This window comes from Nerophis lumbriciformis, linkage group LG04, assembly GCF_033978685.3.
Source record: "Nerophis lumbriciformis linkage group LG04, RoL_Nlum_v2.1, whole genome shotgun sequence".
In the NCBI taxonomy this organism is placed as follows: Eukaryota; Metazoa; Chordata; class Actinopteri; order Syngnathiformes; family Syngnathidae; genus Nerophis; species Nerophis lumbriciformis.
Genome location: NC_084551.2, coordinates 11,807,470 through 11,835,279, shown reverse-complemented (window position 1 = coordinate 11,835,279; position 27,810 = coordinate 11,807,470). Strand labels below are relative to the sequence as shown.

The window sequence follows — 27,810 nt, the reverse complement described above, 5'->3', positions numbered from 1 at the left end:
AAATATGATAACAAGCCAGTTGAAAGAAAAGGCTCGTTGAGATTCGCCTCCCTTCAAAGAGCCATAAATCCCATCCCGAGTAAGTGGTGGATTTTCAAAATAAACTGTGTTTTTTGTGTAAGAACATCTACCACATATCAATAGTGTCTACATCAATGATGAACATTACCAAATTGCCACCACAATTTATAGTTTCTCGGTGTTCCAGCACAAGAAATAAATAATGATAAATGGGTTGTACTTATATAGCGCTTTTCTACCTTCAAGGTACTCAAAGCGCTTTGACACTACTTCCACATTTACCCATTCACACACACATTCACACACTGATGGAGGGAGCTGCCATGCAAGGCGCTACCAGCACCCATCAGGAGCAAGGGTGAAGTGTCTTGCTCAGGACACAACGGACATGACGAGGTTGGTACTAGGTGGGGATTGAACCAGGGACGCACGGCCACTCTTCCACTGCGCCACGCCGTCCCAAAGAACAGAAATAGCAGTTCAATTCATGGTGCCTAAAAATATAAATGATACAAATAAATTGGTTTGGGGGCCACACTTCCAGAAATGTTATTTTGCATATTCCGGAAAAGTGAATTGTATTTATATAGAGCTTTTTCTCCAGAGACTCCAAGCGCTTTACATAGTGAAACCCATTATCTACATTTAAACTACATTCAAACCAGTGTGGGTGGCACAGCGATCAGGTGGGTAAAGTGTCTTTCCCAAGGACGGAGGGGGAGTGACGAGGATGGCGGAAGCCGGAATTGAACCTGGAACCCTCAGGCTTCTGGCATGGCCGCTCTACCAACTGAGACACACCACCCAAAGAGAACCAGTGTCCTCTACTGTGAACATTTGATTTTGTTCTTTTTATTTTGTAAGAGTTAGAGGAGCGTTGTACTTTTTTTCGGGACCTTCTGCAAAAAAGCTTGTCAACACTATAATTCTTTTAAGAATCTGCTGCAAAAATGTGAGTTTTTTTTTGTACTGAACAGTTGAATAGTCCAAATGATAAAAAAAAACAGAGGACCAAAAATAGAACCTTGAGGAACACAACTAGTACAACTTAAGAAGTTGAACAAATGACTACCGACTGCATCTGAAGTAAGCAAGCGAGAGCAACACCTTAGTTACATAAATAACATTACGACAAAAAAAGGGGGGGAAAAAGAAGAGGACTTAAAGTGGTGCCTTGAGGAACGCCTGAGTCATGAGTTTGGTATAATAATTTAAAATGTCAATGCAAGGATGTGTGGATGTGTATACAGCGGTGTGAGTTCCTCTTTACAACAGCTGTGTTATTAGGAATTTGTTGTAAAAAATGTTTGTCTCCCGAGTTTTGAACTGAACCCGGGGCCGGAATGATGTAATTTGGCCCTCAGGCTGCCAGATGCATAGTCCCGAATTACAGAATTGCTTGCTGATACTATAAGGATAGCAACTATAATTAGGGCAACATGGGGCATGCATTATTAAGAAATGCTGTAGGAAAGCAGACTGATTACAATGTTAAGGAATGAAAATGCTCCAAATGAAAATATAAATTAAACAGTTAAATGCTTTAGTTTGTACTTTGTAAATATTAGACCAAACATGGAAGATAAAGTCTTAGATCCCTTGTCAGTTGAGGACTGGAATGATACTGTAGACTAGTGGTTCTCAACCTTTTTTCAGAGATGTACCCCCTGTAAAAAATGTTTTAATTCAAGTACCCCCTAATCAGAGCAAAGCATTTTTGGTTGAAAAAAAGAGATAAAGAAGTAAAATACAGCACTATGTCATCAGTTTCTGATTTATTAAATTGTATAACAGTGCAAAATATTGCTCATTTGTAGTGGTCTTTCTTGAACTATTTGTGAAAAAAAGATTTAAAAATAACTAAAAACTTGTTGAAAAATAAACAATGAATAATTGTTTATTTTTTAGGTATGGTGAAGATACTTTTTTTAAAAATTAATAAAATAAAAAAGAGATAAAGAAGTAAAATACAGCACTATGTCATCAGTTTCTGATTCATTAAATTGTATAACAGTGCAAAATATTGCTCATTTGTAGTGGTCTTTCTTGAACTATTTGTGAAAAAAAGATTTAAAAATAACTAAAAACTTGTTGAAAAATAAACAATGAATAATTGTTTATTTTTTAGGTATGGTGAAGATACTTTTTAAAAAAATTAATAAAATAAAAAAGAGATAAAGAAGTAAAATACAGCACTATGTCATCAGTTTCTGATTCATTAAATTGTATAACAGTGCAAAATATTGCTCATTTGTAGTGGTCTTTCTTGAACTATTTGTGAAAAAAAGATTTAAAAATAACTAAAAACTTGTTGAAAAATAAACAATGAATAATTGTTTATTTTTTAAGGTATGGTGAAGATAAGGTACTTTAAACAATTTTTTTTATAAAATAAAATAAGATAAATAAATTAAAAACATTTTCTTGAATAAAAAAGAAAGTTAAACAATATAAAAACAGTTACATAGAAACTAGTAATGAATGAAAATGAGTAAAATTAACTGTTAAAGGTTAGTACTATTAGTGGACCAGCAGCACGCACAATCATGTGTGCTTACGGACTGTATCCCTTGCAGACTGTATTGGTATATATTGATATATAATGTAGGAACCAGAATATTAATAACAGAAAGAAACAACCCTTTTGTGTGAATGAGTGTAAATGGGGGAGGGAGTTTTTTTGTATTGGTGCACTAATTGTAAGTGAAAAGAAAACGGAAATGCTGTTTATCGGTCCTGCTAAACACCGACATTTATTTAATAATACCACCTTAACATTTGACAACCAAACAATTACACAAGGCGAATCAGTAAAGAATCTGGGTATTATTTTCGACCCAACTCTCTCGTTTGAATCACACATTAAGAGTGTTACTAAAACGGCCTTCTTTCATCTCCATAATATCGCTAAAATTCGTTCTATTTTATCCACTAGCGACGCTGAGATCATTATTCATGCGTTCGTTACGTCTCGTCTCGACTACTGTAACGTATTATTTTCGGGTCTCCCTATGTCTAGCATTAAAAGATTACAGTTGGTACAAAATGCGGCTGCTAGACTTTTGACAAGAACAAGAAAGTTTGATCATATTACGCCTATACTGGCTCACCTGCACTGGCTTCCTGTGCACTTAAGATGTGACTTTAAGGTTTTACTACTTACGTATAAAATACTACACGGTCTAGCTCCAGCCTATCTTGCTGATTGTATTGTACCATATGTCTCGGCAAGAAATCTGCGTTCAAAGAACTCGGCTTATTAGTGATTCCCAGAGCCCCCAAAAAGTCTGCGGGCTATAGAGCGTTTTTCTATTCGGGCTCCAGTACTATGGAATGCTCTCCCGGTAACAGTTAGAGATGCTACCTCAGTAGAAGCATTTAAGTCCCATCTTAAAACTCATTTGTATACTCTAGCCTTTAAATAGCCCCCCTGTTAGACCAGTTGATCTGCCGTTTCTTTTCTTTTCTCCTCTGCTCCCCTTTTCCTTGTGGAGGGGGGGGGGCACAGGTCCGGTGGCCATGGATGAAGTGCTGGCTGTCCAGAGTCGGGACCCGGGGTGGACCGCTCGCCTGTGCATCGGCTGGGAACATCTCTGCGCTGCTGACCCGTCTCCGCTCGGGATGGTGTCCTGCTGGCCCCACTATGGACTGGACTCTTACTATTATGTTGGATCCACTATGGACTGTACTCTCACAATATTATGTCAGACCCACTCGACATCCATTGCTTTCGGTCTCCCCTAGAGGGGGGGGGTTACCCACACATGCGGTCCTCTCCAAGGTTTCTCATAGTCATTCACATCGACGTCCCACTGGGGTGAGTTTTTCCTTGCCCTTATGTGGGCTTTGTACCGAGGATGTCGTTGTGGCTTGTGCAGCCCTTTGAGACACTTGTGATTTAGGGCTATATAAATAAACATTGATTGATTGATTGATTGAAGTGTAATTGTGTTTTTTATGTTGATTTAATAAAAAAAACACACAAAAAAAAACGTGACCGATAATAAAAAACCGATACCGATAATTCCCGATATTACATTTTAACGCATATATCGGCATCTCTACTTTCAATATCAATTCCATCTATTGACAGTATGATTGTTTCCTCCCTTTTCCTCTTCAAAAAAAATCATAAACTTTTTTTTTTTTTGTACATTTAATGATAATTTATTGACATCAAACATCAAATGTTCTTTCTTTGCATATTTTCCCGCGCAAATTGTATGTAAACGTTACATATTTCCTCAAATAGAGACGGATTATTTGAACATGGGTGTGCTGATTGAAGTGCAACAACTACATCTGTTATAAACACTACATCTCCCATGAGCACCATCGGCATCTACCCGGAAGTAACTACCACGCTGTCTGCCTTCCACATGCTAGCTTGCTAGCTTGCGAAGTGGACACATCTACGTTTCAAGATCAATTCTTGGCGTCTATTGAGGTAACGCAGTGATATATAATGTTATTTCATTCATGTTTTGTTTGAAAACGCCACCACTCTTCGCGTCCGTGTTGGGTGGTAAAAGACGGTGATAGTTTTGAGTTTGCTGCGTTTATGAGGCATGAGCAGGACAGTCACGTAGAATAACTCTCTCTTGCTCCCGTCATAGAAAATGTCTGCTGCTAAAGTGAAAATGCGTCAGAAGAAAATGAGAAACCAGCCCGCCAACGTGCAGTATTCTTCCACGCCGGTTGATGCGCAGGGAAGCAAAGAGTCCAATGGTAACTATTTTCTTGTCTTGCTGTGTATTTCTTTTCCCATCGCAATGTCTCCTGTTGTTGTTGTCCGGTCATATGTTCACAGTGTTGGCGCTAGGAATTTTCTAAATGGGGTCACTTGTCCAGGGTGTACCCCGCCTCATACTTGCCAACCCTCCCGGATTTTCCGGGAGACTCCCGAAATTCAGCGCCTCCCCCGAAAACCTCCCGGGACAAATTTTCTCCTGAAAATCTTCAGGCGGAGCTGTAAGGCACGCTCCCTCCAGCTCCATGAGACCTGAGTGACGTGTCAACAGCCTGTATTCACCGCTTTCCCACAATATAAACAGCGTGCCTGCCCAAACACGTTATAACTGTAGAATGATGGAGGGCGAGTTCTTGGTTTCTTATGTGGGTTTATTGTTAGGCAGTTTCATTAACGTCCTCCCAGCGCGGTAACAACACACAACAACAGCAGTCATGTTTTATTCTACCGTAAAGCAGTCCGTCTGCCGTAAACAGCAATGTTGTTGTAATATATTGAGTTGGAGGCAATAACCAGGCGAGGTGATGAAGTACGTCTCTTTACTGTAGACTTCAGAACAGACTCACACACTTGATGTCAGGTGCACAACACCACGTAAATCGTTGGCCAACCAAAAAGTTAACCCCAGTACGCTATAGCCAACATTAACCAGGAGATGGCAACAGACAAACATAGATCACTCTATGACATTCCTCCCCTTTTAGAAATGTAGAAGTTACTCAAAATAAATAAACAACCCAACCAAAAAATGCAGCAGCTCAATTAAAAAAACTGTACTTAAGCCACATTCTTTCTTTCTTTTTTTTAGTACTGAACTCTTAACCCTCATTTGTAAACAATAACATGCTTATTATACAAACAGTATTTGTACACCTTTAACACAGATTTTTATACTGTCTTCAGAGATTCAGTTTTTTTGGTGGTACTCGAAACCTTTCTGGGTACCTGCGAAAGGGTGTTCAGCATGGTTAGAAAAATAGTGACAGAGAATAGAACAAGGATGGACAATTCAGCCCTTAACTCAACAATGAGTAGATGAGTGTTATGTGTGTGTATATGTGTAAATAAATGAACACTGAAATTCAAGTATTTATTTTATTTATATATATATATATATATATATATACCGTATTTTCCGCACTATAAGGCGCACCGGATTATTAGCCGCACCTTCTATGAATTACATATTTCATAATTTTGTCCACCAATAAGCCGCCCCGGACTAAAAGCCGCGCCTACGCTGCGCTAAAGTGAATGTCAAAAAAACGCTGCGCTAAAGTGAATGTCAAAAAAACAGTCAGATAGTTCAGTCAAACTTTAATAATATATTGAAAACCAGCGTTCTAACAACTCTGTCCCAAAATGTACGCAAATGTGCAATCACAAACATAGTAAAATTCAAAATGGTGTAGAGCAATAAATAGCAACATAATGTTGCTCGAACGTTAATGTCACAACACACAAAATAAACATAGCGCTCACCTTCTGAAGTTATTCTTCATTCGTAAATCCTTCGAATTCTTCGTCTTCGGTGTCCGAATTGAAAAGTTGCGCGAGCGTGGGATCCAAAAATGGCCGGCTCCGCCTCGTCGAAGTCATCGGATTCAGTGTCGCTGTTGTTGTGCAGCAGTTCTGTGAATCCTGCCTTCCGGAAAGCTCGGACCACAGTTGTGACCGAAACTATCTGCCCAGGCATTTACGATCCACTGGCAGATGTTGGCGTATGTCGACCGGCGCTATCTGCCCGTCTTAGTGAAGGTGTGTTCGCCTTCGGAGCTGTGTGAAAAAAGCCACCCGGCCTCTTCGCGTAAACTTCCCTTAACCACTCGCTCATCTTTTCTTCATCCATCCATCCCTTCGAGTTAGCTTTTATGATGACGCCGGCTGGAAAGGTCTCTTTTGGCAAGGTCTTCCTTTTGAATGTCACCCTGGGTGGAAGTTAGCATGGCAAGCTAGAACCACAGTGAAGGATGACTCCTCATTCTCTGTGGTGCGAATATTCACCGTACGTGCTCCCGTTCCACAGTGCAGTTCACAGGAATATCAGTTGCTGTGAAATACGGTAGTAATCCGTGTGCGGATGGAGAGATTGCGTCTTTTTATGAACCGGATCCTTGTCCTTTGTAGGAGCCATTTTGTGGTCTTTACAGATGTAAACAGGAAATGAAACGTACGGTGATATCCGCGCGTTTTTTCTTCTTCTTCCGGGGGCGGGTGAAGCGCTTCCTGTTCTATGGGGGCGGGTGCTTTCCTTGGCGGTTGCTTGCGTAGAAGAAGAAGCGCTTCCTGTTCTACCGGGAAAAAAGATGGCGGCTGTTTACCGAAGTTGCGAGACCGAAACTTTATGAAAATGAATCGTAATAAAGCGCACCGGGTTATTAGGCGCACTGTCAGCTTTTGAGAAAAATTGTGGTTTTTAGGTGCGCCTTATAGTGCGGAAAATACGGTATATATATATATATATATAGATAGATATAGCTAGAATTAACTGAAAGTCAAGTATTTTTTATATATATATGTGTATGTATGTATGTATGTATGTATATATATATGCATGTATGTACGTATGTATGTGTATTTCATATATATATATATATATATATATATATATATATATATATATATATATATATATATATATATATATATATATGAAATACTTGACGGTGAATTCTAGCTGTAAATATACTCCTCCCCTCTTAGCCATGCCCCTGCCCCCTATCTCCCAAAATCGGAGGTCTCAAGGTTGGCAAGTATGCCCCGCCTTCCGCCCGAATGCAGCTGAGATAGGCTCCAGCATCCCCCGCCACCCCAAAAGGGACAAGCGGTAGGTAAAATGGATGGATGGATGGGTCCCAGGGACCCCATCAAGTCATAAAAATGGGGTCCAACAGTACATTTTTGGGGGTACAACTTTTTTGGAAGCGTTTTTAAAACAGATGATAAATGTATGCATTATCCTGTTGTATCTCACATTCTATATTGTGTTTTGGAAAAAGATTGTCATAAACGTTACTTAATTAATAAAAAAAAAAAAAAAACACAAAAGAAAACACATTTTTATGCTTTCAGTTATAAACATCCATCTATTACTGCTTATTCCCTTCGGGGTCGCGCGGGGTGCTGGAGCCTATCTCAGCTGCATTCGGGCGGAAGGCGGGTACACCCTGGACAAGTTGCCACTTCATCTTTATCAACCAAAACTTCTCTCATCCCACCCCCCGGATTGTAAATAATTGAATAGGGATGATACTCGAAACCGATTTTTGCGGTTGTTCGATAAGAAAAAAACCGAGTCCTCGGACTCGAATCCCTTTTTGAGAACCAGTACCCGTTATCGAGACCACTATAGTAAAGAAAAAGAGTTGGTTCTTTATTTGAATCTCTGGGAACGAATCCTGTCCCGACCAGAAATGCTCCGTGTGACATCACAAGAAATGACGTCACGTAGCTCAGTCATTAGGTGTAGATAACGAAAGCAGGAAAACAATGGACCGGAAAAAGCGCTCCAAGGTGTAATAAAGTTCAAAACAAAAGGTATAATCCAATGAGTAACTTTACTGAGAGATTTGAGCAGGGTACAAACACATGACGAACACTTTTACGACCAACCGGAAACATAGCAACCAGGCTAGCAATGCACCTCCTTTACGGCAGCTGTCGCAACGTTCTTAAAGCAACCGCAGCATATACATATATTAACACATCTCCATTTTTTAACTTTTGTTTTTCTTTCCTTGTAAACAAAACAAAATCACACTCTATATGTGTTGTCTAACTAATTATAAATAATGCAGACGAGGCGTGTTGGCTGAGTTCTTGACGTTTACTTTCACAGCGTGCTCATAACCTCATTCTTAGCTGCCTGGTGGTGACATGCAACAACACTTTTCGGGGCTACCGCGCATGCTCGTCACTCCCGTTGCATGCTGGGTAGTGCAGTTGTTGTGTCCCCTAGCTCATAACATCACATCTTTCCTCCTATAAATAAATAATGTTAACTCAATAAAGTGTATTTCTTTTTTTAGCTTTAACTTTTCATTTTTTAGCATTGTAACCACATTTGCAAACAACTTTTCTCTCCATAAAATTTTCTTTCAATAAAGAAATAAAGTGCAAAAATGTCAAAGCATCATAACAAACAGTTATGTCAAATAGCAGCAGAAGTGCACTTTTTGTTAAGCTGTATTTTCAGTTTTGTGCCCAAGGGACTGATTTTATTTAACACTATTATTATTTCTACACCTATAGTGATCATAGAGACAGGTTGTTTTTGTGTTACTGTATATCTTTGTTTTTCTGAAAAATCCCACTTAATATACTTTGGGTAACAACAGTCAATATTTATTTATTTTATTTTATTTTTTTAGGTGGGGTAACAGTCAATATTTATTTATTTATTTATTAGATTACATTATTTTCTTATATAATAAAAGTGAGGTTTTGTTAAACCAAATATTGTGTTTTTTTCCATATACAACAACCTATCTGGACTCGATAAGGAATCGGTTCGATAAGAGGATTCGATAATAGGCTCGAACTCAATCATTTCTTATCAAACATCATCCCTATAATTCAATGTATATACTCTGATGATTAACTTGTGTGACGACTGTATTATGCTGATAGTATATATTTGTACCATGAATTGATTACGTGGACCCCCCGACTTAAACAAGTTGAAAAACTTATTCGGGTGTTACCATTTAGTGGTCAATTGTACGGATTTTAAAGTTAAAGTACCAATGATTGTCACGCACACACTAGGTGTGGCAAAATTATTCTCTGCATTTGACCCATCACCTTTGATCACCCCCTGGGAGGTGAGGGGAGCAGTGGGCAGCAGCGATGGCCGCGCCCGAGAATAATTTTTGTCGATTTAACCCCCAATTCCAACCCTTGATGCTGACTGCCAAGCAGGGAGGTAATGGGTCCCATTTTTATAGTCTTTGGTATGACTCGGCCGGGGTTTTGAACTTAGACACTCTAACCACTAGGCCACTGAGTAGGTGTAATATGTACTGAACTGTGCAATCTACTAATAAAAGTTTCAATCAATCAATCTATCGCAGGGCCAACACCGATAGACCGACAACATTCACACTCACATTCACACACTAGAGCCAATTTAGTGTTACCAATCAACCTATCCCCAGGTGCATGTTTTTGGAGTTGGGAGGGAGCCGGAGCATTCATTCACTTTCTTCTTTCCTTCATGGATCTAAACGGTACCGCTGCTGGTAGTTATTTCTATAATTGTATTTGATAAGTTGTAGGTGTATTTATTTCAGTATAAAAGTGTAACGTTTTTTGATTCGGTCATGAGACGATTATAATCGTGTACCAAGGCCTACATACATTTATCTCTGGAGTCTACATCAACTTCAGATCTATCCGTCAATTCTAAGTTTTGTTTTTTTATGTTGGTTTTTTTGTTTTTGTTTTCTGCCATTTTTGTTAAAGAAAACTTTTTTTATGGCAAACACATAAAATATGCAAAATCTTCCACACATTTTTTTTTCCAAAGTGAAATATTTGATGTGAATTAATCGGAGCCTTGAATAGGTCAATAATTCATCAAAACATTGATTTTGATTCGATATTATGTTTTGAACAATGACAGTTTTAAAGAAAAACACAGCTTTGTTTTATTATAAATGATAAATAAATAAATGGGTTGTACTTGTATAGCGCTTTTCTACCTTCAAGGTACTCAAAGCGCTTTGACACTACTTCCACATTCACCCATTCACACACACATTCACACACTGATGGAGGGAGCTGCCATGCAAGGCGCTAACCAGCACCCATCAGGAGCAAGGGTGAAGTGTCTTGCTCAGGACACAACGGACATGACGAGGTTGGTACTAGGTGGGGATTGAACCAGGGACCCTCGGGTTGTGCACGGCCACTCTTCCACTGCGCCACGCCGTCCCTATTAGTCAACATTGCAACTTTTTCTAAATGGCATTTCACTTGTGCCGTGGGCCTTGGCAGCTGCGGGCCGCAAATGGCCTGCGGGCCACACTTTTGACACCCCTGCTGTAGACAATAAAAAATTTAATCTGATAAGTGTATCGATAAAAAGCAGAACCTGGCGACGCATGCGCGTTTATCATAACGCACAGTCAGCATCTATGCTTCAGTTAACGATGACTGTGATGACGTCACTGTCAGCGATGCGAGCGACACTTGCTAATTATTCAGCCACTTCTCCAAGAGACTCCTTTTGAACACTCCTCACACATTAACACTTCAAAGGGCACACATTTTCCCCGTTTGTTGACCTGGAAAGTATGTTTTTGGGGTGAAGGAGTCTGGTCGGGTGCTGGTTAGCTTGAAGCTAACAACTAGCCTGTCGCCATCCTCGAATGATGTCGATCCAGCGGCAGATCAAAGGGAAGTTTCCGTGGACTCACAGAGACTAAAACAACTCATTTAATAGAGCCGTGGCACAGGATGAAGTTAAAAAGGTTGACTTTACACTCACCTTAATGTTTACCATAAAGTCTTTCTTTTGACAGCCCCTTCGCGGTAAAGTTGTCCAAGTGCAAACCGAGGCAGTATTTGTGATTGATAAAAGTTTGGGCGAATCAAAATTTACGACCAATAAAAACACAATAAAGGGGGATGGAAATTTCACCCGGCAAATAAAAACAAAACACCAGCGGAAAGCATAATCGATAAAATAAAACAAGCAAACTGGGCGGTAAAAAAAATCTGCGTCCAAGGGATGCGCAGGCTTCCTAATTGCGCGTCCTTTCTGATGTCAATGCGTAAAAAAACACAAAAAGTTAGTTAACGCCAACGCTGATTTACATGAACAGTTCAGGGAAATTCTACAAATGAATTGCTGTCTGTCGTCTGTGGTGCGATTTTATGACAATTGTCCCTCAGGTGGCGATGGTGATGGACCTTCTGGCCAAGATCCATCCTCAGACAGAAAGAAGAGCAATCGCCAAAAGGGTGGGTGGGTCCGTGGACACCAGAAAGATGGTGGAGGCTATGCTGACAAGATGCCTCTGCATATTACTGGTAAACACACATTCCCTCCCCTACACAACCACACAGTTGTTTAGTAAAGACGTTATTAGGTTTCACCTTTTTGTGTTACCATCTAAAATACTGCAATCAATTTACAGCGCTACCTCAACTTAGGAGCACGTTTTGTTCCACAACAGACATCGTAACTCAAAGCACTCATATCTCAAGTCATTGAAAGGAATTGAAATCCACCTCATCTATGCTTGGCCCTCCCAAATTACCACAACTATAACATGTAACATGCCTTCTAAAAAGGAAAATACACTTTTAGATAGGAACTATTGTTTGAATAAACATACTAGCATGCACTGCAAATAACACCAGTAGTTTTATTATATAATTAAATATAATTATCGAACATTTACCTTGGGGAGCAGATGCTCGTAGGTGTCTCATAAGGACTGCTTTTTCGTCCTGTAACAATAGGAAATGTTCGCGTTGCACACAGACATGATTGCGTGATGGACCGGAGAAGTCAGTGACAGCAAGTGATCTGTGAGTGTGTCCCAAATGTAATGCTTGGCCATCCAGTTTGTTGAGGTTGTAATAGACAGAACAAATTGAAACACATCAAACACAGCATCTGCAGTTTCTCAATATTTTTATGGATAAATGTTAATCGTTATCGTCGCCTGTGGGTAGACTGCTAACCAGTAGGACGTGTTTTTAAGGGATTGTTTCTCAGATTCAGTTGCCCACTTATTTTTCTTCGTTGCACTCTCTTTCTCAGTTCCAGTGAGAGGAGGGCAGGATTGTGTTAATCTCTTGAGTGGCGCTCAAATGTGCACGTCAACCGTTTAATCAAAACTTATGTTTGTCTTTTAAGAAGACAAATCAGGAACAGTGATGTGTAAACGGTATATTAACTCTTTATTGCTCAAACGGCACAACCTTGTTACAAATATTACTTCACCCGGCAGCAGGTTGGGCTTGTCACTCAAATTATGCTCGCAATTTAAAGGACACTAAAAAGCTGAGAGACACTTCCCATCTCAAATTACTTTTAAGTTAAGCTACTACTGTGGAATTCGTTACTAAAAAGAGCCTGTTTAAGCTGTCGTTGACATACATGGTCTACTTTTGCTGGCATACAATTATAGATCCAAATGGGTCATTTCTATAAAAATTTGATGCCTTTATGTGAACACTTCTTGTGGTATTGTTAACATCATCATTATCATTTGTGCGTCAAAATGGAACTGCCACTTACTTTTTAAAGCGTTTTTCTTCTTCTGTCGCGGTAGACTTCTTAGCTGTTATTTCATCGCCCTTTCCACAACAAACAAAATGCACCCATTTAAATCTTGGACAAATGGAGGATTCCGTAGGTTCAACATCCTTTTATTATATCGCATTTTTCTTGTGTCTATGGCAAATGTCACAGGTAAATGTGTAAGGTATGGTTATTTTCAATTAAGGCAACAACCGCGTATGTCTATGTGAGTTGGCCATTTCCTAGGGATGTTGACTTAATGGGGTCAAATTTGACAACCAACTTTTCTTACCTGTTGGCACCTTTTTTTGTAAATTGGGAATCCCCATAAGTCCTGAAAATTTGAATCTAAATCATGGAGGCGTGGCAGAGATATTTATAAAACATTTTTGCCTCTTTCCAAACAAGTTGTTTGAAATTTGGGACTTCAGTGACTTATTTTCCCTTCGTTACGTCTGCAGATCTCCATATATGGTGAAGGTTTATCTAAAAAGCTTTGTCCTACGCCACCATTTTTATTAAGCTGTAGTCATTCTTTTTCTCTATCCTCCTGTTTTTGGGCAGACTGGTTCGTACATGCGCATGCATGCTAAAATCCTCTGCTGTTGCCATTTATAATAAAAGATAGTGTTTAATTCTAATTTATATCTGTTAGTGGACTCGATGGAAGCACTAAAAACAACAACATGGCTGACGGGGCGGAGACGCAGTCAATGGGGGTTTGGCCTTCGGCGTAAATAAGACCGCCCACAAAATGATGCAATCAGAAGAGAAAGAAAACTCCTTGAAAATGGTCTGTAAAACATAATCTATGCAACATTTTGACCAAAGCACCACCATTACATGTTATGTAGACCGCAAGGAAGTGTTTTAAATGAAGAAAAAAAATCATAATATGACCCCATTAAACAGGTTCTACTGTGTATATATATGTTTACAGCTTCTATTCTAACTTGTTTAACTTGTCAAACTAACATTGAAGGCTGTAACAAAACATACGTTTCTTGCATAGTCATATGGGTTCTGTTTAAATTAAATTGTATCCTCTCCTGTCATGCTTATCCATAGCTGGATTCTTTGCTAATGCCAGGGCAGCAGAGGTAAGTGCAATGCTGAAAGCTGTTACCAAGACAACAGGCAGCTGTAATATATTTGGAGCACTACCGAGGCACATGAGGAGACGAGCAATGAGCCACAACACCAAGCGCCTCCCTTGCAGGCTAAGAGAGATGGCCATCCGAATGGTAGTGTTCAGAAAGTGGTTTCTCCTTCTTTTTGTTTTTAAAAGGAGTCCAGGAGTCATTTCCAGTGTATCTACCCCACAGCGAGAGAAATGCCTGCAGGCCAGCTCCAAAGGAAAGAAAGAGCAGAATAAGACAAAGAGCCGCAAAGCTCGCCGCCGACATGGAAATCTGCTGCTGGAGTTCAATAGGCGGCAGAGAAAAAATGTTTGGCTGGAGACACACATTTGGCATGCCAAGCGATTCCACATGGTGAAAAAGTGGGGCTACTGCCTTGGAGATAGGCCTACATTAAAATGCTACCGCCCCTGCTACAGAGCCATGAGCACCCATTGTCTACTCCAGGTGCGCATCCTGATGTGAGGCAGGAAGGGTTAGACACTTAGATTGTAATTCATCGTTTTTGTCACAGGACCTGTCATACTACTGCTGCATCGAGCTCCAGGGAGAGGAAGACAAGCTGCTGGAATTGCTGTCACAATTGACCAGCAAAGAGGCTGGTAAGAACGTGCGCTACCACAGACACAAATACACCTTACGATTTTTTTGTTCTGAGTCATTCAGCATCACCTAACACGCGTTTCATTTTTGGTAGGTCCTACATTTGCACAAAGATTGAGTTTGTCAGGACAAAGACAGGGCAGCGTGGTGCTGTACAGGGCAGGTCAGTTCCCCTCGCAGCCCCTGGGCCCTGTTACATTCTTGTGGAGACCCCGTGCACAGGCCTCAAATCACAGGCAACTGTGGATCTGGGCTCATCCCACTCTTAAAATGGTAGGTTTATGTTTTTTTAAGTTTGTCAAAAATATTGAGGTAACCCATGATTAATCACAAAAAATAATGTATACACGCAGATGAATTACAATTTAATTGGACAGCATATGCTCTGCTATTCCACAGATGATTACCTGAAAGGTGGCACGGGTTGTTATATGGTCACTTGTCAGCAGTGTTGGGACTAATGCGTTATTTTGCGTTATTTTTTATGTAGTATCGGTTAGAAACAGAAGATCTGAGTGTGTTTTATTGGAGCGCTGCAGTGTCGTCCTTCTGATTCTTCTTGTGTCACAAGCCGGAGGCACGCTCTGTGTGTGTCTGGGTGTGGGGAGGAGGGGGCGTGTCTGTGTTTACTAACAATGGAGCCGCAGCACTCGACTCGAGTGTCTTAACATGGAGATATTCTCACTTCTTTTTTTTGTGGAGCACAAAGAAAATAACATTTTAGTTAAATGTAAGTGGTCTTGGATCAAAAATCCCGTCTACTGCCCAAAACAACAATTCAAATCTGCCTGGTTAGGCTTTGTGTATGTCACGTGTGCCTTTCTTAGGTGAAGCCAGGTTTACAGCTATGTTGTTATTATGCTGTTTGTTACTTATGTATGTTATGTTGCAGCTATTTAAAATAGCTTTGTCAATTTGTTCTGGCCTGAAATAAATTGGCCCTTTGAAACAAATCTTTGTGTGTTGTATGTAGACCACATAGCTTAGCAGAGTTCAGTGATGCAAATGCATGTCAAGTTGATCAACAGATTGTATTATTCTCCAGTGCAATAACAGTACTGAAATGAAGGCTAAAAGGGCATTAAAGGAGCTTTTAAAGAAAAAAAAAAGTAACTAGTTACTTTTTACAGTAACACATTACTTTTTGGTGTAAGTAACTGAGTTACTTTTGAAATAAAGTAACTAGTAACTAACTATTTACTGGGTTTCAGTAACTAACCCAACACTGCTTGTCAGGCCAATGCATATGTAAGTTCAAAGATGAGTGAGGAGACTGACTGGAGTGCTCACTGGCAAATTTGACTTTAAAATACACCCGAATGGGACTTTAGATAAACTGTTTTGAACAAATTTAATGACGCACATTAAAATAAAGCATTGTTGTTGGACATTCTGACAACAAAATTGCGTTTGTGTCCAAATATTATACTCTTTCTATAGGTAATTTAAATTATGCAAGCGAGTAAAAACCTGTGATTAATCATGAGTTATCCAAATTCAAAAGTGTGATGAATTTGTTTAAAACATTATTTTTAAAACAATTTTTGGGGACTATATTTATATTAAGTAGTGCTGATTTTGTGTACTGCTGCTTTCAGGACATCCTGCCTGAATTACAAAGTGTGTGCCAGTGTCATGAGGCTGTGCTCCTGCCGCCTGTGCCACTAGTGACGGGCGCAGAGGTTGTCTCCCCCATGGAATCTGTAAACCCTGAAGCCCAACCGGTACTTGGAACTAAGAGGAAGCAAAGCCGTAAGGATACCAGTGGACCTCCTGCTAAAAAGATTCTCGGTGATGGAACCAGACCGCCCAACACCCCTCTAACTTGGATTTCCACTTCTACTGGAATAGTGATAAAGTTTGTGTAGTTTTTTTTTTCTCGATTATAGTCTGACAAAAAAATATAATTTATTATTTGCATTGAATTATGTTTGTTTAATTTGCAGTGATCTCACAATGGAGATTGTACGGTATCGACTGATTGGACCTCAGTCTCATACTGTGCTCATAGATGCCTTGGAAGCTGCAACAGATTGTGATGTGAGAATTGTTGCTTTATTAGCATCAACAACAATGTTTTTTTGTTTTTTTTTATACTAACAAACTTTTTTTTAAGGAATTAAGCAAATCACAGCCTTCCTGCCTCTGGTGGCCTGACCACTGTAAGGATAAACGCAAGATGCATCTGCATCAGCAACAAACTGATGTCTTTCACACACTAAAAGGTTTACTCATTATTTCTCTTGTGTATGTATGAGTGGGCAGGTGGTTCTGTTTTCATCAACAATCTAATCATGGTTGTGTAACCCATCCAGACATCTACTCGACCACAGAGCTGCCCCCAGGCACAGTGCTGGGGCTGACAGTCGATGACCCCAGGCTGACGATACCACCAAAGAGGGTTAAAGCGTTGCCCTGTGCGAAGGAAGCAGAAGGTAATACCTGTCTTACTTCAGGGTTGTGGCGAGATGGGCTGCTAATTACGACAGAAGCTAATTGTGGTTTATATCTTTGTGCACATAAAGTCTTTCTTTTTACATTTAGAATAGAATAGAAAGTACTTTATTGATCCCTGGGGGAAATTCAGCACCACAGTTCGCTCACAATAGACAAGAATAATAATATTTTATATATATATATATATATATATATATATATATATATTTATTTTATTTATTTATTTGAGACCCTAATTAGTAAGGAGGCCTTAGCTCTTCTGTCAAGGTGTAGTTTTCATTAAAATACAAAGATGGCTGATAATAGGCAGGCTAGAATAAGTCTGCTGTTCCTTGTCCTGAGGCTGTTTCACAGAGTACGCATCTGGTCCTGTGCTCCTGGGGGGCCTCTGCTCGGCAATGCAGATGCTCCAGGTTCGAATCCTGGCAGGACCCTGTACTCTAAAAACAGTATTAGTGACGGACAACAGCTTATTTGCTTCCTTTTAAAAATGCAGTCAGGGTTGTTTTAAAGATTTTATACAAGTGTTGCTCAGCAGCAAGAAGTGTGTGCTTGGCTTCTTGCCAAAAGTCAGCTGGAAGAGGCTCAATTTCCGAATGCATAATATAAGAAGATAAAGATCGGGTCATATCTTACATTAAAAAACAAATCACATTTCAGAAGTGATGTTATTGAAGCCCTTTCATGCCTATTTTTCATGCTCTGCTTTTTACATGTTGTATAAGAATAAATGCAAGTGAGACTATGGTCTTCTGTAGGTAAGCTACAGAGTGTATATTACATTTACCGTATTTTTCGGACTATAAGTCGCAGTTTTTTTCATAGTTTGGCCGGGTGTGCGACACATTACAGTAAAATATCAAATAATATTATTTAGCTCATTCACGTAAGAGACTAGACGTATAAGATTTCATCGGATTTAGCGATTTGGAGTGACCGGTTGTTTGGTAAACGTATAGCATGTTCTATATGTTATAGTTATTTGAATGACTCTTATCATAAAATGTTACGTTAACATACCAGGCACGTTCTCAGTTGGTTATTATGAGTCATATAACGTACACTTATTCAGCCTGTTGTTCACTATTCTTTATTTTTTTTAAATTGCTTTTCAAATGTCTATTCTTGGTGTTGGGTTTTATCAAATACATTTCCCCAAAAAATACTCCAGTGCGACTTATGTTTTTTTCCTTCTTTGTTATGCATTTTCGGCCGGTGCGACTTATACTCCGGAGCGACTTATACTCCGAAAAATACGGTACTGTACTAAATGGTCCCTAGTATGTGAGTGTGAATGTTATCTATCTGTGTTGGCCCTGTGATGAGGTGGCGACATGTCCAGGTTGTACCCTGCCTTCTGCCTGAGTGCTGCTGGGATAGGCTCCAGCCTCCCCGCAACCCCAAAAGGGACAGGCGGTAGAAGATGGATTGATGATTGGATGTACATACTGTACACATGTTTGCATAGTTAAAACTACTATTTGCTCAAAGGGGACCTATGATGATTTTAATCTCCATTTAAAACAATTTCTTGTGGTCTAGATATAACTTTGTATTGTCATCAAACATTAGAGCATGAATATGTATGGGATATGCTTTAGTGTAAAATATTTCCTCCACGCTCACTTTAATAACTGTTTTTTTGAGTTTGTCTGCAAGATGTTCAATTCCGGAGGCTTTCCCAGATTGCAAATGAAACCACACCCCAGCCTCTTTAAACTTTAAAAGTACCGTAATTTATCTATTGAAAATGTAAACTACAAACCCCGTTTCCATATGAGTTGGGAAATTGTGTTAGATGTTAATATATAAACGGAATACAATGATTTGCAAATCCTTTTCAACCCATATTCAATTGAATGCACTACAAAGACAAGATATTTAATGTTCAAACTCATAAACTTTATTTTTTTTTTGCAAATAATAATTAACTTAGAATTTCATGGCTGCAACACGTGCCAAAGTAGTTGGGAAAGGGCATGTTCACCACTGTGTTACATGGTCTTTCCTTTTAACAACACTCAGTAAACGTTTGGGATCTGAGGAGACACATTTTTTAAACTTCTCAGGTGGAATTCTTTCCCATTCTTGCTTGATGTACAGCTTAAGTTGTTCAACAGTCCGGGGGTCTCCGTTGTGGTATTTTAGGCTTCATAATGCGCCACACATTTTCAATGGGAGACAGGTCTGGACTACAGGCAGGCCAGTTTAGTACCCGCACTCTTTTACTATGAAGCCACGTTGATGTAACATGTGGCTTGGCATTGTCTTGCTGAAATAAGCAGGGGCGTCCATGGTAACGTTGCTTGGATGGCAACATATGTTGCTCCAAAACCTGTATGTACCTTTAAGCATTAAGAGCGCCTTCACAGATGTGTAAGTTACCCATGTCTTGGGCACTAATACACCCCCATACCATCACAGATGCTGGCTTTTCAACTTTGCGCCTATAACAATCCGGATGGTTCTTTTCCTCTTTGGTCCGGAGGACACGACGTCCACAGTTTCCAAAAACAATTTGAAATGTGGACTCGTCAGACCACAGAACACTTTTCCACTTTGTATCAGTCCATCTTAAATGAGCTCAGGCCCAGCGAAGCCGACGGCGTTTCTGGGTGTTGTTCATAAACGGTTTTTGCCTTGCATAGTAGAGTTTTAATTTGCATTTACAGATGTAGCGACCAACTGTAGTTACTGACAGTGGGTTTCTGAAGTGTTCCTGAGCCTATGTGGTGATATCCTTTACACACTGATGTCGCTTGTTGATGCAGTACAGCCTGAGGGATCGAAGGTCACGGGCTTAGCTGCTTACGTGCAGTGATTTCTCCAGATTATCTGAACCCTTTGATGATATTACGGACCGTAGATGGTGAAATCCCTAAATTCCTTGCAATTGCTGGTTGAGAAAGGTTTTTCTTAAACTGTTCAACAATTTGCTCACGCATTTGTTGACAAGTGGTGACCCTCCCCCATCCTTGTTTGTGAATGGCTGAGCATTTCATGGAATCTACTTGTATACCCAATCATGGCACCCACCTGTTCCCAATTTGCCTGTTCACCTGTGGGATGTTCCAAATAAGTGTTTGATGAGCATTCCTCAACTTTATCAGTATTTATTGCCACCTTTCCCAACTTCTTTGTCACGTGTTGCTGGCATCAAATTCTAAAGTTAATGATTATTTGCAAAAAAAAATGTTTATCAGTTTGAACATCAAATATGTTGTCTTTGTAGCATATTCAACTGAATATGGATTGAAAATGATTTGCAAATCATTGTATTCCGTTTATATTTACATCTAACACAATTTCCCAACTCATATGGAAGCAGGGTTTGTATTTAAATATATAACTTGAAGTTGTCACCGCTTTATTTTTTCCAGACACGGCTAAAAATAAACTTCATGAGCATTATATAGATTGACCCGGTCATTAGGTACACCTGCACACTCTAGATCGATTCTGAACAGCATAAAAAAAGCTGCTTTTAACATCATTTATAGCACTGCATGTTGATGTCCTTTATTGTCCGCATGCCCAGATTAGATGAAAATAATACTTTATCCTTTTTTTGTGTTTCCTCATAGCCCTCTAGCTGAGTGCTTAACTTAATGTCTAAATAAGTATGTTTACCTCGCTGTGACATCACAACATAGCCATACTGCAAAACCCTGCGAACAGAGGAGTCTAAAATTGTGTGAAAGGTCACGCAAAAATGCAGTATGAACCTTATGATTTGACGCTTTTGCATTGTTTTTAATACAAGTATCCAACAATTGCATTTATAAGTCAGAAAATACAATGATCATCATAGGTCCCCTTTAAATACTAACCATTGAACGATGAAGTTAATGGATCAGAATTGAGCGCATGTTCAAGATGTGCTTATGATGTACATTTCTTCCAGAGGTGGATGAGAAAAAGAGAAAGGAAATGTCCTTGTGTGGTGTACCAGAACACTGTTGTCAGAGCTTCCTGTGGGAACAGTCTGTGCGCAACAATGTTACTGACAATAAAATCTCAGAACAGGTATCAGAAAATACATTTTGAAGTTATTAAACTTGGTCATATTTTGTGCACTGTATGACTCACATCACTTTATGAAAATGTACCCTGTGGCTTTACATATTAACAGGAGCTGAACCGCATGAGGAGCGAAGTCCTTGTCCCTGGTTCCAGGCTTACTCCCACTCCTCTGCAGGGTCGAATCCCCATCCTGCTGGTTCACCAGCCTGGCAAGCAGGTGGGACATGAGATGAACTCCTGGGGTGCTGGATGGGACCTGCTACTTCCTAAAGGCTGGGGCATGGCATTCTGGATCCCACTGGTGGGTACCATGAACTCCCATCTTCCTTAGTACACTGTTGCATGTAAAGTACACAACGATTAGCTGTGTACTGATGGATTGTGAAAAACAAAACAAAAATATTTTGTAGCAAGTCTTCATAGAGTGGATGCTGCAATGTTGGGATTAAATATTTTTTTAAATTGGGAAGTCACCAAAAGTCCTGTGAACTGGTTCAATAATTTGGTCTATAAAGTGTTAGCATGCATGTCAGTGCTTATTTCCACTCAACAGGGACAAGAAAATCAAGGATATGCAAAGTTTTTGTGAGCTTTTTTAAACTAGATTCCTTTTTTTGTTCTATATAAATGTGATGTAGTTGGCTACTTGTATAGGGTTTGTTGCAGAAAGCCATGTGAAAATGTTAAATCCTCACATTCATTTTCTATACCACTTGTTTTCAGTAGCTGGAGCCTATCCCAGTTGACTAAACTGGTTGTCAATCACAGAACATTCACAACTATGGACACATTTAGTCTCTAATTAGCATAACATCCATGTTTTTGTAATGTGGGAAGAACAGTACCGGTAACTGAAAAGAATGTGACAACATGCACGCTCCACACAGAGATGTTGCTACGTAGATTAAAATCAGGATCTAATGACTGAGCTTCAATGTTAATCAACCTTGAAATGAAGGCCCGATTAAAGCCCACCTCGGTTTATTTTGTTTTTGTATCATGAAGCACCAAATCCAGTGTTCACTCATTACCCTGTCATCCTGCTAGGTGTACCGAGGAGTGCGCATTGGTGGGTTAAAAATGAGTCTGACACACTCTCGGAATAAAGGTGCCCCCCACTTCCCCCATGACTACCCAGACTGCCCCGCAGGAGCTCGTTTCCAGGAGGAGCAGGAGTCCATGCTGCTTGAAAAGTTTAAAAGGTCAGTTGAATACTAAATTATGGGTTATTGAAAAGCACCTCTTTTTTTTACATGAGAGTATAAGAAGCATTCTAGTAGTCTGACGAAAGTACAGTTCTTCTAGTGCAGTGGTTCTTAACCTTGTTGGAGGTACCGAACCCCACCAGTTTCATATGCGCATTCACCTAACCCTTCTTTAGTGAAAAATAAATTATTTTTTTTTTCTTTCAAATCCAATACAAATGTATATGTTTTTTTATTGGTGCAGAAAATGAACCGTGCATGAACATCAACCAAGACAGAGCATGAACTCAGAACAAATTACACACCTGCAAATCAGTGTGACTTCTGCTATTGCCTTTGAAAGACCAGTTTAGATATGCGTGGCTTCACCTTGGCAAGTGCCACTCTCATGTCATTTTCACAGCAAGGTCTGTTCCTTTTCTTTGTTTTTATGTCCAGCACCCTCAAAGGATTGCTCGCAAAGACTGGTGGTATCCATAATTCGCCGATAGGGAGAAGTTTTTATTTACACGATGAGTCGGATGTGTCTTGACCTCCGCGGCGGAGGCTCCGCCGAACCACTGAGGCCGACTCACCGAACCCCTAGGGTTCGATTGAACCCAGGTTAAGAACTACTGTTCTAGTGTGTTTTCAGGGTATCATTAAAATCCAATTAATTGAATTTAAGGCCTTAAAATATCTTCAATTTGATCAAAATCTCATTCAAGGTCAAGGTTTATTTATTTATAAAGCACTATTTAAAAACAGCCACAACTGCCCAAAAGTACTGTACAGATTAAAAACAGAAAGGTAAAAAAAAAAGAATACAAATCACTAAGTACAGAACATTCTTATTAACATTTTTAAGTTTCCTGAGGGAACTCACCTGAAGGAATCAATAAAGTACTATCTATCTATTCTATAAAGCACGCACATACATACATACATACCGTACATGTATGTATATGTACATACAGTCGTGGTGAAAAGTTGACATACACTTGTAAAGGACATAATGTCATGGCTGTCTTGAGTTTCCAATCATTTCCACAACTCTTATTTTTTTGTGATAGAGTGATTGGAGCACATACTTGTTGGTCACAAAAAACATTCATGAAGTTTGGTTCTTTAATGAATTTATTATGGGTCTACTGAAAATGTGACCAAATCTGCTGGGTCAAAAGTATACATACAGCAATGTTAATATTTGGTTACATGTCCCTTGGCAAATTTCACTGCAATAAGGCGCTTTTGGTAGCCATCCACAAGCTTCTGGCAAGCTTCTGGTTGAATCTTTGACCACTCCTCTTGACAAAATTGGTGCAGTTCAGCTTAATTTGTTGGTTTTCTGACATGGACTTGTTTCTTCAGCATTGTCCACACATTCTCAATGGGGTTTAAGTCAGGACTTTGAGAAGGTCATTCTAAAACCTTAATTCTAGCCTGATTTAGCCATTCCTTTACCACTTTTGACATGTGTTTGGGGTCATTGTCCTGTTGGAACACCCAACTGCGCCCAAGACCCAACCTCCGGGCTGATAACTTTAGGTTGTTCTGAAGAATTTGGAGGTAATCCTCCTTTTTCATTGTCCCATTTACTGTCTGTAAAGCACCAGTTCCGTTGGCAGCAAAACAGGCCCAGAGCATAATACTACCACCACCATGCTTGACGGTATGGATGGTGTTCCTGGGATTAAAGGCCTCACCTTTTCTCCTCCAAACATATTGCTGGGTATTGTGGCCAAACAGCTCAATTTTTGTTTCATCTGACATCACATGGACAAAGATAAGACCTTCTGGAGGAAAGTTCTATGGTCAGATGTAACAAAAATTGAGCTGTTTGTCCACAATACCCAGCAATATGTTTGGAGGAGAAAAGGTAAGGTCTGATTTTCCTTCCTGTCCTTGTACTTTTTTGTCAGTATGGATCTTAAATTTCATTTAAGATAATTAATTTCATAAAGTTCATTAAGGCCACGGCAAAATAAAAAGCACCACACCTTAAAAATGTTTTCTGTTCTTTATTTTTAAATGAAAACACATTAAAGTAGTACATTGTACGACTGTAAATATATAGCCTATTATTTGCACACTATTATTGACTCGTGATGCACCAAAAATGTGTTCACCGAAAAAAGACTTTGATCACTGAAACAGAGCTCCAAAACAGGATGTTGTGATGACGTACACAATACACACGCGATGGTCTGGAGCAGAGGCAGCATGACTGTGATGTGGGCGTACTTTAATATATCCGAATATACCCGCAGACAGCCATCTACAAAATGTGCAAATATTAAGAGAACAGTGGCGGCTTTTAAGGACAAAAGGCTGGAGCAGCAGTGTAAAGCAAGTGTGACGTCAGGCTCGCTGTTCGTCGCAGACATGACGACAGAAATAAAGAATCTAACACGAGTACAGTCTCCAATAACACCAGAAAAATATAATGCATTTGTTGTTGGTGACTTGATTGGCAACACTAAATGGTCCCTAGTGTGTGAATGTGAGTGTGAATGTTGTCTGTCTATCTGTGTTGGTCCTGTGATGAGGTGGCGACTTGTCCAGGGTGTACCCCGCCTACCGCCTGAATGCAGCTGAGATAGGCTCCAGCACCCCCCGTGACCCCAAAATGGAAAAGGGGTAGAAAATGGATGGATGGATGGATGTTCTTAGTGACTTTTGCTTCATTAAAAATGACTAATAGGATTGGACAAGTTTTAAAAACTTAAAAAATGTTGAACAAAGTACATTGTACAATAAGCAGCAACAAGTCCAGCTGGGATAGGCTCCAGCACCCCCGTGACAGGGACAAGCGGTTGAAAATTTGATGGATGACACGAAAACTAGAGCATTGCGATATAAGAAAAAACGTGTCATATTTTTAGTGTTTTTAAAGAAAATATATGCAAGTTATATGATGGTGTCATATTGGCCACGCCCCCACCGCCAAAAGCGTATTGGCGATCTGGGGAAAACCCTGCATGGTCTTTAAAAAAAATAAAATCTTAATTTTAATTTGTGGAATTTAAGATAAGACATTAATGAAGTTGTATGCTGACTACTCAGTTTTTCTGTAAATAGACGTCAATGTGGTTTCGAAAAGGTTTGACCTTTTGCCCTCTGCTCTAGACATCCGTCTGCCAAAAGAAGCAATTACATTAAACATGGCTGCCTGGCCCCATTCTGTTGCCCTTGGCAACAGCTGGCTGAGGAGTGGGATCTTATCGGAAATGAGGCGGCGGCGAGGAAAGGAGCCAGTCAGACTGAAAGCACATCAGTGATAGAGTCGGAGATGACATCACCTCCTACACTCTTCACTGTCCTCAGGTATGTTGTGTTGTCTCCCTCTTTCGTCGTGTTGTCTCCCTCTTTTGTCATGTTGTCCAAGGAAACTTGCTCGATTTTTAGCATACAGCCGCAGACAATACTAACCTCCTAGTGGACTTTATGTACTGCATCTAGTTCTGATAAATGTTCCTTGTACTAAGCAGTGCCTCTTTCATCGCAACATGCCAGAGATAATGCAAGCTTTTTCTGATGAGTGAATGAACTGTTGACTGGCATCAGGTTTCCTCAGGCAAAGAATAAATGTGTTCATAGTGACAACCTTTAGGAACATTTAGGAAATGGCTAATATTGGACAATTAATTAATAGGATGTTGTTGAGTCCTTTCAACCTCTTAAGGCCCAAGCTGTTTGTTTACATGCTTTTTTTAATTTCTCTTTGCTATTTGGGCTTATTGGACCCTAATTAGAATAAAAACTAAGAATCATCTTTTGATATTATGATGTACTTAGTCCATAAGCAACAAATGTGTTCTTCATGTTTAGTGACATGCTAATTCTTATTTTTACACTTTTTTGCCCTCCAAATTCCATTGTATGTTATACTCTTCTGACACCACCAGATGGCAGTAGAAGTGTCCACATAAGCGGCCATAAGACCCCAATTCAGTAGTGTACACAATTTTGGAAATAAGAGCTAAAATGTGCTGACCACGCATGTGGCCACTAAAGCCTTTAGAGTTAATGCCGATTAATCACACTTGGTGGTCAATGGCGGTTGAAAGTGTTCTACAATGGCAGTACTCGACCATGGATGCTCAAACTTTTTGCTCAAAAAGAAAATGTGGCAAAAAATAAAGTGTTGAGCATGAAACACCAATAGTCTAGATGTAAATAAAAAAAGTTGATTGTAATAATTGCGAATAATCATAATAGATGACAACAAGTTAGCCATCAATGATTGTGTGACTTAAGGGATGTCCCAGTACAACTTTTCACTTCCTGTACACGGACGGTGCTACACCGGGAAACGGAGGGTTATCACCCCATCAGAAATCTGTTTAGCCCCACTTAAGCCCCCCTCAGCATTTTAAAGGGGAACATTATCACCAGACCTATGTAAGCGTCAATATATATCTTGATGTTGCAGAAAAAGGACCATATATTTTTTTAACCGATTTCCGAACTCTAAATGGGTGAATTTTGGCGAATTAAACGCCTTTCTATTATTCGCTCTCGGATCGATGACGCCACATCGGGAAGCAAACCGCCATTTTCTCAAACACATTACAAACACCGAGTCAAATCAGCTCTGTTATTTTCCGTTTTTTCGACTGTTTTCCGTACTTTGGAGACATCATGCCTCGTCGGTGTGTTGTCGGAGGGTGCAACAACACGAACAGGGACGGATTCAAGTTGCACCAGTGGCCCAAAGATGCGAAAGTGGCAAGAAATTGGACGTTTGTTCCGCACACTTTACCGATGAAAGCTATGCTACGACAGAGATGGCAAGAATGTGTGGATATCCTGCGACACTCAAAGCAGATGCATTTCCGACTGGACAGATCAGCTTTCAGGAAAAGAGAGCGGATGAGGGTATGTCTACAGAATATATTAATTGATGAAAACTGGCACTCTCAAAGTGCATGTTGTTGCCAAATGTATTTCATATGCTGTAAACCTAGTTCATAGTTGTTAATTTCCTTTAATGCCAAACAAACACATACCAATCGTTGGTTAGAAGGCAATCACCGAATTCGTCCTCGCTTTCTCCCGTGTCGCTGGCTGTCGTGTCGTTTTCGTCGGTTTCGCTTGCATACGGTTCAAACCGGTATGGCTCAATAGCTTCAGTTTCTTCTTCAATTTCATTTTCGCTACCTGCCTCCACACTACAACCATCCGTTTCAATACATTCGTAATCTGTTGAATCGCTTAAGCCGCTGAAATCCGAGTCTGAATCCGAGCTAATGTCGCTATAGCTTGCTGTTCTATCCGCCATGTTTGTATTGTATTTGTATTGTATTGGCATCACTGTGTGACGTCACAGGAAAATGGACGGGTGTATATAACGATGGTTAAAATCAGGCACTT

The 27,810-nt window shown here is 39.8% G+C and overlaps 1 protein-coding gene across 1 annotated transcript in view; it reads left to right on the top strand.

Annotated features, from left to right (window-relative positions):
- The first annotated feature begins 4,339 nt into the window (after window positions 1-4,339).
- The window catches only part of pop1 (POP1 homolog, ribonuclease P/MRP subunit), a 28,980-nt gene continuing 5,509 nt past the window's right edge, over window positions 4,340-27,810 (top strand). The window contains exons 1-15 of the mRNA XM_061948798.2: window positions 4,340-4,468; window positions 4,638-4,749; window positions 11,669-11,806; window positions 14,097-14,272; window positions 14,354-14,614; window positions 14,682-14,769; window positions 14,865-15,043; window positions 16,369-16,628; window positions 16,717-16,810; window positions 16,887-16,995; window positions 17,086-17,205; window positions 21,132-21,253; window positions 21,360-21,551; window positions 22,298-22,452; window positions 25,564-25,761. Of these exons, the coding sequence (XP_061804782.2) occupies window positions 4,641-4,749; window positions 11,669-11,806; window positions 14,097-14,272; window positions 14,354-14,614; window positions 14,682-14,769; window positions 14,865-15,043; window positions 16,369-16,628; window positions 16,717-16,810; window positions 16,887-16,995; window positions 17,086-17,205; window positions 21,132-21,253; window positions 21,360-21,551; window positions 22,298-22,452; window positions 25,564-25,761 (2,201 nt within the window). The 5' untranslated portion in view covers window positions 4,340-4,468; window positions 4,638-4,640. The remainder of the gene's footprint in view (window positions 4,469-4,637; window positions 4,750-11,668; window positions 11,807-14,096; window positions 14,273-14,353; window positions 14,615-14,681; window positions 14,770-14,864; window positions 15,044-16,368; window positions 16,629-16,716; window positions 16,811-16,886; window positions 16,996-17,085; window positions 17,206-21,131; window positions 21,254-21,359; window positions 21,552-22,297; window positions 22,453-25,563; window positions 25,762-27,810) is intronic.